General features: G+C 31.3%; 1 protein-coding gene across 4 annotated transcripts; it reads left to right on the plus strand.

Annotated features, from left to right (window-relative positions):
- Positions 1-385: 385 nt before the first annotated feature.
- On the plus strand, positions 386-13,909 carry LOC124360244 (histone chaperone asf1). Of its 4 annotated transcripts, XM_046813689.1 has the most exons (6): positions 410-646; positions 1,715-1,803; positions 6,043-6,166; positions 8,473-8,588; positions 9,761-9,937; positions 13,455-13,909. In XM_046813689.1, the coding sequence occupies exons 2-6, from the start codon at positions 1,801-1,803 to the stop codon at positions 13,632-13,634; spliced, it is 600 nt and encodes a 199-aa protein (XP_046669645.1). In that variant the 5' UTR covers positions 410-646; positions 1,715-1,800; the 3' UTR covers positions 13,635-13,909. The 4 variants fall into 4 exon arrangements, with proteins under 4 accessions (XP_046669660.1, XP_046669645.1, XP_046669652.1 ...); XM_046813704.1 differs by lacking the exon at positions 1,715-1,803 and having other exon boundaries at positions 386-462; XM_046813696.1 differs by lacking the exon at positions 1,715-1,803.
- Positions 13,910-13,946: the final 37 nt, after the last annotated feature.

Here is a 13,946-nt window from a genome sequence, read left to right on the forward strand (position 1 = left end):
TCAACTGTCCTATGATAATCCTATGTCTTATATCGATTTTAGGGGAAAATTTGAGAAACAGTAAATATCAACAAATAGAATGCTTATGTGTAGATATTCTCTTCAACGCATGAGTGTCATTTTTTTAATGTTTACCCTTACGTTTGGTCTACGTCGATGCTTTTAAATACATGGGCTTACACGTAATCAGAAATATTTCACGTTCTTAAAGATTTCCATTCTAAAGATAAAAATATTTAAATTTTGACATTTTCTTGGACTATTACATTTCTTTCTCGCTTAAAATCAATATGGCGCAGAATAAAAAAAGTTTATTACTACTCCTAGCTTCCGCTATTTCGTATTCCAAAGAGTTTTATTGTTGACAGTTGTGTTTTGATTTTGTATGGGTTGCATAGAGTAAAGAAGTGTTGGGTTTTGTATTTTTGTGAAGTCGAAAGTGAGTTCATTTTGGCGCGGCTGGTAAGAATCAGAGTTTTGAAGAATAGAATAGATTGAACTAAATTATCATAATTTAGTTGTATGGTGATCAAATACAGTAATTTGTTTGGATATTCATTAATTACTTGGTAAATTCAGTCATTTACTTGTTGCACTGTTTGTGGAGGAAAACGTCAGCATCCTACTTTTAAGGTTACCGTGAGTGGTAAGTTGCAACATGAAGAAATTCCGAATAATCTATAGGCTTATGTCTGTGTCATTAAAATTTGCCATTTTTAATAAAGTTACATTATGTCTACTTTTAATTTAAAACAATCAAATGTTTTTAGAATGTGTAAAAGGAGTTACTTTTTTTGTCTTTATTTTGTTATTGATAACATTCATATTGTCTTAAGATTATTGTGCTAAGATTTTATACCCATTAAAACTAACTTACAGTCCTTTATATGTAGCCTATATTTTAACACTTTAGTATTTCACAAGAGTATGATGTGACATAAACAATATCCTGGAGCAATATTTGAACACCCTGAAGGTTGATAACTTGTCTCACTCATATTATCAAGTGCATATTTTATATTAGATCTATTGTAGCCTACCCATATCAGTATAGATGTAATATGACTGTCCTGTTTTTGTAATATTTTTAACATATTTGCTTCAAAAGTAATGTAATTGTTTGAAAGACCCACGTCTGATGTTCGGAGAATATGGTTATGTTCTGGTGTTGAACCAAGTCACCTAAAACCACTTTTAAATATTTCTTAAAATAGTATAGGCTATTTGTATCCCCAGACAAAATATGTTATGTAGTCACAAACCTTATAGTTGTAAATAAATACCATATATTAGTAATAATGAAATTTTATTTCTAAAATAGTTCATTAATCTTTAGGTACTGAAGGAAAACGAAGGTATCAATGGTATTATTAGGGGTGTGGAAATCACAATTTTTTTAAATATATAATTGAAATGTAAATTTGTGGTTATATTTGTGTACTCTGCATCTTGTTCTCAATAATTTTCAGATTATTTGCTCCCGATAGCTTATCTGAGTGTTCTGTGGCCAGAACAGCTGAGTTAAGCAGCATCAGCCGCCAGTGCAGTACACTTCAATGCTGTTCTTTAATAATGGTGTATATTATTTCAATCGAGGCGGATTAACTCTAATACAGTTAATCAGTTTGGAATGTTTGATTGCGGATTGTATGAGCAGTTAAAATATTTATGCAATTAGTTTATTCCTTTTATCGTGTTTTTTTTTTTTTTTCAGAGTGAGAGTAGGCTATAAGTTCATTGTGATATCGTATGTTATTTTAAATCAAGAAAAGCTGTTTTTATGTGATTGGAAGTTATTGCATGGTATGTAAGTAATTAGTACGTAGGCTAACTTACATATGAAGTTATGGTTACGTTAGTTTTGTTATTTATTAAACTTATTTTTGTTTTTTACACTATTTATTGGTTTTGTTTATTTCCAACAATTCTTTGTTTATTTCCATCCAGTTACCTGAGAAAACTACAGTAAAAGAGAATAAATTTTAATAAGTAAAAGATTTTTTTCTACAATAAATGTTTTCAATTTTAAATTAAGAATAAAAACACTAAATTGGACTTTGGACCCATCTGATAATGTAAACAATAACTTTAATGCTTTTTTGTCAGAATTCTTATTAATATTTAATGAATGTTTTCCAATGAAAACCATTAGTGGAAAGACGAGAATTACTAAAAACTCCTGGTCTACTACGGGGATAAAAATTTCAAGTATAAAAAAAGAGAGTTACACAGCTTAGTCAAAACGAACAAATCACCATTGCTTTTTAAATATTATAGAACATACAGAGGGATATTTAGAAAAGTTGTTAGCAATGCAAAACAAATGTTTAATGACGAACTAATTTCCAAGTCGAGAAATAAATCTAAGGCTGTCTGGTCAGTCTTTAAGTCTGAATTCGGATTCAGTCAAAAGGACAAAAGTCTTGGACAATTAGTTATTGACAGTGATACAATATCTGATCCAAATAGAATTGTTCAAGAATTCAATGAACATTTTACTTTAGCTGCAGAGAAACTTAAACAAACTTCCAAAAGTATACCCTATAATGAGCATATGATTTTTCATAATATGAAACAAACGCCTCATGAATTCAAATTTTTAACTGTAAAAAACAAAGATGTATCAAAAGCCATAATGAAATTAAAAAATACAAATTCCACAGGATGGGATGATGTTCCTACGTCTTCCTTATAAAAAAGTGAATCCCTACATCTGCACCCAACTATGTACTATAATTAATTTCTCTTTTATGAAGAGCGAATTTCCTGACAGACTGAAATATTCTGTGATAACACCTATCTTTAAAAAAGGAAACAGAGCTTACATTGAAAACTATCGCCCAATTTCAGTTCCCATTTTTTTTTTTTTTCAAAGATTTTTGAAAGTGTTGTAAATTCTCAGTTGACTGGATATTTGGAACAATATGACATATTTCATAAAAATCAATTTGGCTTTAGGAGAGGTCATGGCACTGAAGGGACCCTGGCTCATTTGGTAAATGAGGTTTATCAAGCCCTGGGTGAGTCGTGGGCCACTGCTGGTGTGTTCTGCGATTTATCTAGCGCTTTTGATTGTGTTATGCATAACAATCTTATTAAAAAATTGGAATTTTATGGTGTGAGAGAATTAAACTGGTTTAATTCTTATTTCCAATCTAGGAAACAAAAAACTTTTATTCTAATTGGAAGCATAAAATATGAATCTGAATGGAAGTCTGTAAGTAAGGGGGTGCCTCGGGGATCTATTTTAGGCCTAACATTATTTTTAATTTATATAAATGACCTACAGGAAGTAACAGATGAAGGTTTAATATTGTATGCTGACGATACAACAGCAATAGTAAAAGACCTAAACACTGTAAGTTTGCATTGTAAAATCTCATCACTTATCTTAAAATTAAATAATTGTTTCAATCTAAATGGTTTATCTTTAAACAACAAAAAATCAGAAATTCTTCATTTTAATACACACCAAAATAAATCTATTCTTCAGACCGTAAATTTCAATGATGAATCGGTAGGTGTTTCTAATACAGTAAAGTTTTTAGGATTATACATTGACGAAAACATTAATTGGAAACATCATATTGAAAAATTAGAAAGTAAGCTGAGCTTTGCGTGTTTTGCCTTAAAAGTTTTATAAAATATTGTGAGTTTTCAAGTGATGATGACGGTGTATTATGTTTATTTTTTTCCTCACATGAAATATGGCATATTGGCATGGGGTTCTTCCTCCAAAGCAATTTCTATTTTTAAATTCCAAAAAAGAGCTTTGAGAATTATTACAAAATTAAATTTTAGATCATCCTGTAGGTCTATATTTAAACAGCTAAATTTATTGACCATTCCATCACTTTATATCTATGAGGTCTTAATCTATACCCATAAAAACTTACTTAATAATATCACCAAAAACAAAGATCATGATTATAATACAAGACTGATAGACTTACGTACCCAATCCAAAAACTACATTATTTGAAATGTCCCCTTATTACAAAGGACTACAATTTTACAATAAAATTCCAATATCTCTATTCTCTTTGCCTCCAGAAAAGTTCTCTATAAAATTAAAACATATCTTAATAGAGAAAGAATATTATTCAGAAACTGATTTTCTAAATGATTACCTTCATTAATTAAATTACCCCCCAACCATATCAAAACATTTTAATATATATATTAATTCCACTGTATTTATTTTATCACTAATTATTTTTAAATGTGTTTTATGTTTTGTAAATTATTTTATTTTAGGATAATAATAGCTACATCTATCTTTATTTAATTTTAGTGTGAATTATAACCTGTACCTGTACCATTAGAATTTAATGTTTTGTATACATACTGGATCGTTGTTTGTGCGATTAATATTGATTATTTATCAATGAATTATTAATTATGATTATAACATTTTTTTTATTAGGATTAGTACATTTTAAACTATATTGACGAGTCACCTGTTCATTGTAGATCTTATCTACTACAATTATGTAATGTTATGTGACAATAAATTTCTGATTCTGATTGTTGAAAGTTTGATTAAATTTTTATGAATAATAAATAATTGGATCATTATTTTCAAACTTATATTTGTCCTCACTGGAAATGAGATTTTCGTTATTAACCTGTTCTTATTATTGTACTGAAAACAGTATAAGGTTTTAGGGTTTTAAAATAAAAAATAATGAATTTTAGAACATAAACACTACTTTTCTTGCAAGATAGTAGGAACTTATGTTTAGTTGAATTTACAATATTTTTTTTTTTTTCAAGTTGTGTTTTCTATAAAGCAGTAATGGAGGCATTCTTGATTAGACCAATTAGAATGTGATTTTTATTGATAGGTACTACCTTGAGGGGTGTTACCATCAGTGAATTTAATATTTACAGTGATCAAATAACTTATTATAACCAAAATTAGGAAAACTGAAGACGACCATATTTGTTCCTCTCACAGTTACAGTTATTTCTTCCCCACAAATTTCACATAATGGGTTTTTCGGTACGAGTCCAACATGTTGAAGTCACAAAAAACATGCCTTATCATCTTTCAAAGCAATGTTGTGTAGTTTTCCAAAATTGACTGCCATTTTTAACAATCAAATGTTACTTATATAAAATTGAAATATTACATTACGAGTATTATTTGAAAGTGTTTATAGCTGTTGATATAGATTATTTAAGTTAATAGTTCAAAATAATTAATCAGTATCGATTGATTATATTGATGGTTATGATTAAATAATATCGTTTACCAATTTCGATATAAAAAACTGGGTCCGCTTATCGTACCCTACCCTCAAATTCCCCTCATTTTAGCATTATTGTTAGTTAACATACCCAAACGGCTGACATAAGATGTAACCAATAGGAGGTTGATTTACAATCATAACAAGTACATAATATGATGCCCGTAAACAATGAAATATTACTCTTTGCGAGAAAAGTAGTCCCACTTTTAATGTTCTATAACTTCGTTATTTGTCGTTTCCACTCATTGAAATCTTATATTGTTTTGATCAGGAGGACTATAATAACGCGAAACTTATATTTTGTTGCATTTTGCAATACCGCCTGTTAACTTTACAATTAATTACCACATCAAGTTTTTTGGGGTAGGGGGAGTGATAAGGAGGGTTAGGCATACAAGGAGTGAATAACTTATTGTCAATATTTATTCTTTGGTACTGTGTTCCTGGTTGAAATATTTTTCTTTTTCCTGATTACGGTCATATTATACCTCATCATCAATTTCTAGGCCTAGGCATATATAATCCTCCAGCTCCTTGGATTACCCAGTTTATAGAATTCTCCAGCATCTAAGACTTACAAAATACACTGAAGGTTTTTGTAATATATGAAGGAAATAATTTGAGATCTCTGTTGATGTATTTTTAACACTGGTCTCTGTCACTTGTCCATCCAACAATGTGAAGATTACTAAATCTATATGGCCAAATACTTTGTTTGTTTGTATTGTGCCTGTATGTTTGCAATAAATCTAAATGTTTAGGTTACATTGTTTTTTATTTGTTTCAGGTTTCTATTTTGAACATGGCTAAAGTTCAGCTGGGAAATGTTGTTGTTTTGGATAATCCATCACCATTTTTGAATCCATTTCAATTTGAACTAACATTTGAGTGCATTGAAGAACTGAAAGAAGGTGAGAATATAAACTTAAGTTATATAAATACAAAAGTTATCATCTTAAGATTTCTAGTTTACATCGCATCAAAACATAACCCTTTAACCCCAATGTCCATATAGTGCATGTTTTATTATTTTAACGGCCACTTGTTTTACCAAATGCTTTGAAATTCCACAAATTTGTGTACATAGATGTATTGCATCAAAATATATTAGTTTGTAAAGTTTTGACTTTGTATTTTGTCAGTCTGTGTCTGAGAAATTGCAATTAATCTCAGTTGAATGCTCACTGCTTGTTGCATGCAGAAAGCTGTATTTCACAACTTTGTAAATATATTCTGTCTTGCTTCATGTTTTATTTTTTATTTTTAGTTAAAACAGTATAAAGTACAGTAGTTAATTTTTAGTTGGTTTTTTGTTTGGTTTAAAAATGAGTAAAGAGAATTGTTCAAAGTCTCTCCTAAGTGAAATTGCAATTATTAGTAGGTTAGTTGCAAGGGATGTGGGCATTGACGGCGATTTCAGTGATGGCTATCTTGAGAAAAGTGAGAATGAATTAGGTGAGACTTATTTAGATGTCATGGAAGATGCAACTTATAAACCCTTTGAAAGTTCATCAGATGATGACATTGCTCAACCAGAAACTTCACCTGGTAGGCCTACTATTCCACAGAGACTTACTCGTAGATGTAGGCCTAGTACTAATGTTTCTTACAATGATGTGCCCCAAAGTGGGTCTAGTACACCACCAGATCAAGACTTAAACCTGTGTTATGGAGAACAATAGATTAAGCAAATAATGCTGGAATCAGCAATCAGTTTCCTTACTTTGAAAACCCTGGTCTCCAGGTGACATGAAGCCTGCCTGACCACTTCAATCTCTTTTTACTATAAATTTGTTGTCTACCTCAATCTAAAGTGTGGAAATGGACAAACACTACACTTATATCAATACCAGTTGCTAGATATTTATAAGCAAAATAACCGAAGTTGTTTATAGTTATAATATATATGGGCAGCATAGATTTTAAAGACCATATGTTGTACAATTATGTAGACAAAAGGCGCACAGTAAAGTAAAGAACTGGAAGAAAGCTACCTTCAATATAATGACTCGAATGGTTTTGAATACTTATATTTTGTACAGCCAAAACTGCTCTTGACTACAATGTTACATTTCCGATATAATGATATCTGTAATAGAAGATTTGAGTCAAGAGTGAGAAGACCCGTTAGCAGTGGGGACAACAGATTGGAGTGGTGGACTACAATACTTACCAGGAAGAATGAAAAGGAATTAAGGAATGTGTGTGTAGCATTCAAAGCACTCAGTGTGGGGGCAGAGGAAAAAAGGAAGATATTTGGTATACATTAGTAAAATGAATTCACCCCAATAGTTTCAGTGACCTCAAGTGTTGAAACATTTTGTTGTGATATAAATATTGTATAAGCATTTTGTATGTGTTTTTAATCAAATAATGTATTTGTAAAAAAAACCTATCTAAAACAGTTTTGATTTTATGGACGTTTTAGTAAAATGTTACAATATCACAGAAATAGGCTTAGCATTTTTCAGCAGTATCTTTAAAGAAATCTCTGACATTGTTTGGACAAACTTTTTATTATGCTTCAGCACTAAAATAGTTAATATTAAGTATTTGCAACAAATACAGCTTGTTCATTTTTATATAAGAAAAGTTTTAGATAAGTATACAGGGTGACAATTAAGTCTGGAACCTCTTTTTTAATTTTTGAACCACAATAGAAAGAAATACCAAAGTTCACACGTGCTTACTGGTGATAGTAACGCACACATCTGCCCAATTACAGACCAGATAATCCCTTTGGGGGACGGTCCACAAGGAGTCAGACAACATTCTTAAATAGCAGCATAGGTCAAGTATGGTATAATTTACATTGTTAAATTGTTTTAAAATTCAAATAGCTATAACTACTGAATGAATCCACCTTTTGAAGTCCGGTTTGCGGCATTGTACTCTGCTAAGTAAGACCTTTAATTTGATACCAAACTTGACCTATGCTGCTATTTGAATTTTGTATGACTCCTTGTAGACCGTCCCCCAAAGAGATTATCCGGTCGGTAATTGGGCAGATGTGTGCATTACTATCACCAGTAAGCACGTGTGAACTTTGGTATTTCTTTCTATTGTGGTTCAAAAATTAAAAAAGAGGTTCCAGACTTAATTGTCACCCTGTATATTGGTGTTTGTTCATTGTAATACACTTATACATGTTGCAATAAACGTTGCTTTATTTGTATTAGATAATTTTAAATGAATGATTTGCAATTCACTATTCCAGATTTAGAATGGAAGATGATTTATGTTGGATCTGCTGAGAGCGAAGACTATGATCAAATTCTAGATACAATCTATGTTGGACCGATACCAGAAGGAAGACATATGTTTGTTTTTCAAGTAAGGATACATTGTGTGGTAGTTTTAGTATCAGTAAAGCTATTAATGTAGCCCAACTGGATTTCATTTTCTAGAATGTCTCGATTTTATTGATATTGCACAATCAAATAAATCAAACATTTTAATTATTTCTGGAAATTATTGATGTTCTTGACTGTTTGTGTTTTTTACATACAGGTATACAGCTGAATACACATATATTTGCTTACATATTTTAGTAACCCATACGGAACTAATAAAATAACACTGTTTGAAAGTTTAACATTTTTACTGTTTTTTTATCTTTATATCTGTTATTGAAATATATGTTTTACGTATATATGGTCTTCCGATCATATGTTAGTTTGGTTATTTAAACACATATGTGTAAGAAACAGCCAAATACAAAATAATTTAATCGTAAAAGTAAGGACTCTGTGGTGTAATGGTAGCACATCACATGGCAAGTGAGAGATCCGGGTTTGAGTTGCGGCGGAGCCAGTACTTTTTGTGATTCAACGTTTATTGAAATTATATATATATTTATGCATAAATTCCAGAATAAACTGTTTTAAAAGGTTTTTTACATGGTGATTCTAATTTAAAATAGAAAGTTACCACAGTAACCACTAATTTATTCTTACGATAACCGTGGTGAGCTGGATCAATTATATTGTTTGTTTTTAAGTTAGAAGTTATTACTCATTGAATTATTTTAGAGAAAGATGGTAGTAATTGTCTGTAATTCGTTGGATCAACGTGACATCCTTTTATGAAGTGGTTTAATCAGAACAATTTTTAGATTTTTTTGAAAAAGTACCGGAAATTTAATTACATGAAACAAGGGTTTCAGTATCTAGCTTAACATGTCTGATGATAGCAATTGGAATTTGATCACATCCTGATGAGTATTTGTTATCAAAGGAAGAAGTTAGTTTATTATAAATAAAGGGCATATAGCATTATATAGGCCTACTATTTAAGAATGTTTTTAGCCATTTCATTTTTTAAATCATATTAGGCGTATTTATAATTTTTGGGCTGAACAACTACACTTTTGACTTCTTAAAATTGTTTTATTGTATTTCAGATTCAGGAAAAATACCTTCTTATTTAAAAATATAAAAAATTATATATAGTTTGTTTAATAACATTATATTGCACTTGGGATTCAGTATGTTGTTTAATTGCAGGCAGATCCACCAGATGTCTCCAAAATCCCTGTGGCAGATGCTTTGGGTGTGACAGTGGTTCTTCTCACATGTAGTTATAGAGGACAGGAGTTTGTCAGAGTCGGGTACTTCATCAACAATGAGTACACAGATCCTGAACTAAGAGAGAACCCTCCGGCTGTCCCACAGTTTGACAAGGTCATTCACAGACAACAATCACTTATTGTTTAATTCTAGTAAAAGAACAATGATTGATTACTACAAATTATTGAGTGATGTTTAGATGCTCATTTATATTTTCATATTTAAATATTTGAAGAGTAGATGTCTGGAGAAAAGTATTACAATTTTATTTGTAACAATTTCAAAATGAGTGAAAATTTTACAATTTATCTCATACATGAAATGACTTTGAAGTGGTCTTTAAGTTTGTGTACTGTCAAAATCTATAGTAGCCATTTAAAATTTACAAAAAGCTATACTTAACGTTTCAAAGGCATATTGAAAACCAAAATAGATGTAAAATACTTTTTAATCTATTTTTTTTTTAACTTTTTAAATTGGGTACAAAAATGGGATAGTAATATACTATATAAGTAACATAAAAACTACAAAAATGCTCATGTTGAAGAGGAAAAATGTGTTTAATACCATAAATTTTATTACAATGCTAAGCTATAAAAAATGCCTTTTCTACAGGTAGATGTTTAAATTAATGGACCAAATGATAACCTTTTGAGGTCTTCAAAGTTAGATGAATTTGTCACCTTAAAAATTCAATGGGTGAGAATCGTGTTCTGCAAATTAATTTGGGTACTTTGGGATTATACCGACCACACTAGTATGAAGAACACAAAAATAGAAATTTATAGAAACAAACATGATAGAACGAAAAAAACAACTCTTCAATTACAAAATTACAAACTTACAAGCATTTCCAGGTATTGTGATCGGTATTGTTGTCGCTGTTATCTTATCTTTCTCGAGAATCCTGATTACGGCAGGCCGCGCGGCATCACGTGATTTGCACGGTACATAATTGCCTTTCCATTACAATTCAATTTATATTTCTGATTAGCCCCTCTAGAATTTGATATTTTACTGATAGGTACTATCTCGAGGGATGTTTTTCTTTCGTCGACATCAGCGCGGGGCAGCACCGAAGGTGCTGTCGAAGCCCGCGCTGATGGCCGGAGGCACTCGCATTTTGGGTGGCGGAATGTGATCAAGAATAAAAACAAGTTTTGAGTGTTTTTTTTAATAAAGAGTTTAGTTTGGTAAATGTTTGTTTTTGTTAAATTTTTGTGTTTGGAGAAATGTAGAGGTAAAACACGAAAGTACAACAAAGCGATGCACCAGCTGAACGGGCGGCGAGGCTCTGCAATCACGTTATCTACTAGACGCTCGACTTTGACCTCTGTCTGAGGATGGGGAGGGGTTTGCGATAAGACAATTCCTGTTTTATACTGACGAAATATTGTTCTACGCTAATCTAGTAATCAGTAGAAACGAAATGTGAAATAACGATTCATGTCTGGGTGTGGTCGGTATAATCCCAAAGTACCTTAATTTGTCTTTAGTATTTCATTTTGTAAAAACACTAACATTATTGTGATATGTCTTATATATGAAAAAGAAATCTTGAATTCTCATATTTTGATTGGTATAACGTTTGTTTGGATTTATCTTAGTTTCGTTGTTGCATTAAAGTGTATTGTTAGTACAACTTTATTGTTGGTTAACAGTAAGCTACCACCTCACGTACCTTACATGGTTAGGATCATCCGTTAATCAACTATTGCCTTTCTAGTTAAAAAGAATTTTATTTTAAATGCGTGCCAGCAGCAAAATAGACTAAAATATGTTGAGAAAAAACCAGGTTGGTTTAAGAGGAAAATTACATTTTTTTATTGTAATGTAATTAGCCACCAAATCTGCTTCTATTCAGCATCTGGAACTCTGGTGGACATCTAGTGTTGAAATTCAATAGCTGAGTATTCTAATTTATATATAGCTCGGTTGGTAGATTTTATATTTTGGCAAAAATTAACACATTAAACGAGGACCTGGATCATGGAACATGTTGGGTAAGCTAGGAAAGTGGTGAAAGTGCAAACTGCAGTCAGTGTGTTAATCACACAGTCAAATCTCATCAGTTGCTTGTTTAGTACCCTATGTCAGAGGGTAATTTATCTTCATGTCTTTAAAATGCTCCTATTTTAATACATCACGTTTTAATTTCCTTTTTTTACAAAGCACCAAAAGTAGTTTCATTAGTAAATTGTCAGCCTGTTTTTATTAATCGTAAGAATTCTAACACCAGTCCTACTAGCAAGCAGCATGTTACTCCTATCAGTAGTAAGTGTTGTATTTATAATCAAGCTGTTCTTGTCAATTTAGTTAATGAAATAATATTTTGTAGCCATGAACATATAATGTCTTACAAAGATTTCAACTTTGCTTTACAGTTTACAATACATTATAACCTTAAGGTGGGCATCTTTAATTTGAATCTCTAGGAAACTAGGACTGATTAGTAACAATAGTTCAACATCTCACTGGAATTATAGTTAATTGATGGTCTGATTGAGCGGAAGTACCACAAAAGCTTCCCATGTAGAAAAATAACGTTACCTAGTGGCACATAAATAATGGAACTTGAGGCTGGCACACCCGAAACTTCCAGGATTCGTACTTGTGATTTTTTTACGTTTAACCCTTTGACTAGTGGGGGCTTTTCTCTGTAAGACTGCCCTAAAAAGTGAGTTATTATCCAGCTAATTTGATTATAGTCAGAGTCAATTTCCTTGTTCTTAAAAATCTCAACTAAACATTCGTCTGAAAGTCTTTCTTTTACCATTTAACACACTTGTGTACACATTGTACACAAACACTCGTACAAACTACATTCACACATTTTACATGGTCAGTAATTGCACAAAAACCCACATTTATTTACTCATGGTAAACACAATAAAACATTTACAAACTATCAGGTCTACTGGCAACATTAAAATAAGGTTACAATATAATTATATCAGATCATATATCAACAGAATTATACAGTAATGGAATCAGCTGATTTCTTGTAACAACTGATTGAACACTGGCATAAAGCGTTAAATTGGAACAAAAGAAATTAACAAAATAGTAACTTCAATCTAGTGGTAACGATGGAAACTACTTAAAGTGTTTTTTATTCATTCCGCTAGATCGCATACATATTCAGATAAGAAATTATTCATCACGAAACAACAATGAAACTATTTACCATTATAGCTCTTCCCACATGGATATCGGAATTACTGCAAGTGGCATGTAGTGCTGCGCTCCTGACTTTGTTGTGGGATTACTATTACTACTTAAAGGTTGAAATATGTTAAAAAAGTTGTTTTTCTGTAATTAAAGAAATGGAAATATATTCTTTTTCCGAAAGCTAAACTTTTTATATGTCAGGTTGCCCACGTTCCCGATGATCCGACTAAAAATGTTCTACTTTAGTAGTGAAAGTCATTTAATATGTACAAAAATCTATGGAGATTACGTAATAGGTTTATTCATTGTTGTACTACCAGTTTGGTTAAAAAAATTGTTATATGTTTTTTTACAGCATTATAAAAAGCATCATACATAATTTGTGTGAATGTGTTTATCCACCTGATCAGAGAGAAGAAGCTGGTTTCAGTGGTAAATAAGCTGTTTATTCTGTTATCAGGTAGTGAGAAACATTCTTGGATCTGAACCCCGAGTAACTCGTTTCAAGATAAACTGGGATGACTCTGAGACACAGATGAAGACGTCAACTGAGGAAGAGCAGCAGCAACAAGAACAGCCAACAGTCAATGTGGGGTTCAATGAGAACAGTTGCAGCCAAAGTGCGATGGAAGTGATATGAACATGGTCAAATAAAGTTTCTTTAACATCTTCCAAAATGAACATTCAAATTTAAATGAGTGATAATAGTTTGGAGTGATTGTTCTGATTAGACTGATATTTGTACAGCACAAGCCTTAAGACTAACGCGGTCAGTCCATGGAATCTACGTTTGGTTGACTGAGCAAATGACATCCATGCCAAAGCTGCTAACTATGATTATCTGTATGTAATCTTTTTCTAGGCTAAAGGTACTTTAAGGTGTATTTTAAAAATATAGATGATTTTTCAATGAAACAGGATTTTCTTTAGACATTTTTAATCCATACCAACA

Source organism: Homalodisca vitripennis, chromosome 1 (genome assembly GCF_021130785.1).
Source record: "Homalodisca vitripennis isolate AUS2020 chromosome 1, UT_GWSS_2.1, whole genome shotgun sequence".
In the NCBI taxonomy this organism is placed as follows: domain Eukaryota; kingdom Metazoa; phylum Arthropoda; class Insecta; order Hemiptera; family Cicadellidae; genus Homalodisca; species Homalodisca vitripennis.

Bases quoted from the DNA above. Each gene is read 5' to 3' on its own strand.
- LOC124360244 (XM_046813689.1), top strand. The intron at 6,167-8,472 runs GTGAGAATATAA...TCACTATTCCAG, and splicing joins CATTGAAGAACTGAAAGAAG to ATTTAGAATGGAAGATGATT. The intron at 9,938-13,454 runs GTCATTCACAGA...TTCTGTTATCAG, and splicing joins CTGTCCCACAGTTTGACAAG to GTAGTGAGAAACATTCTTGG.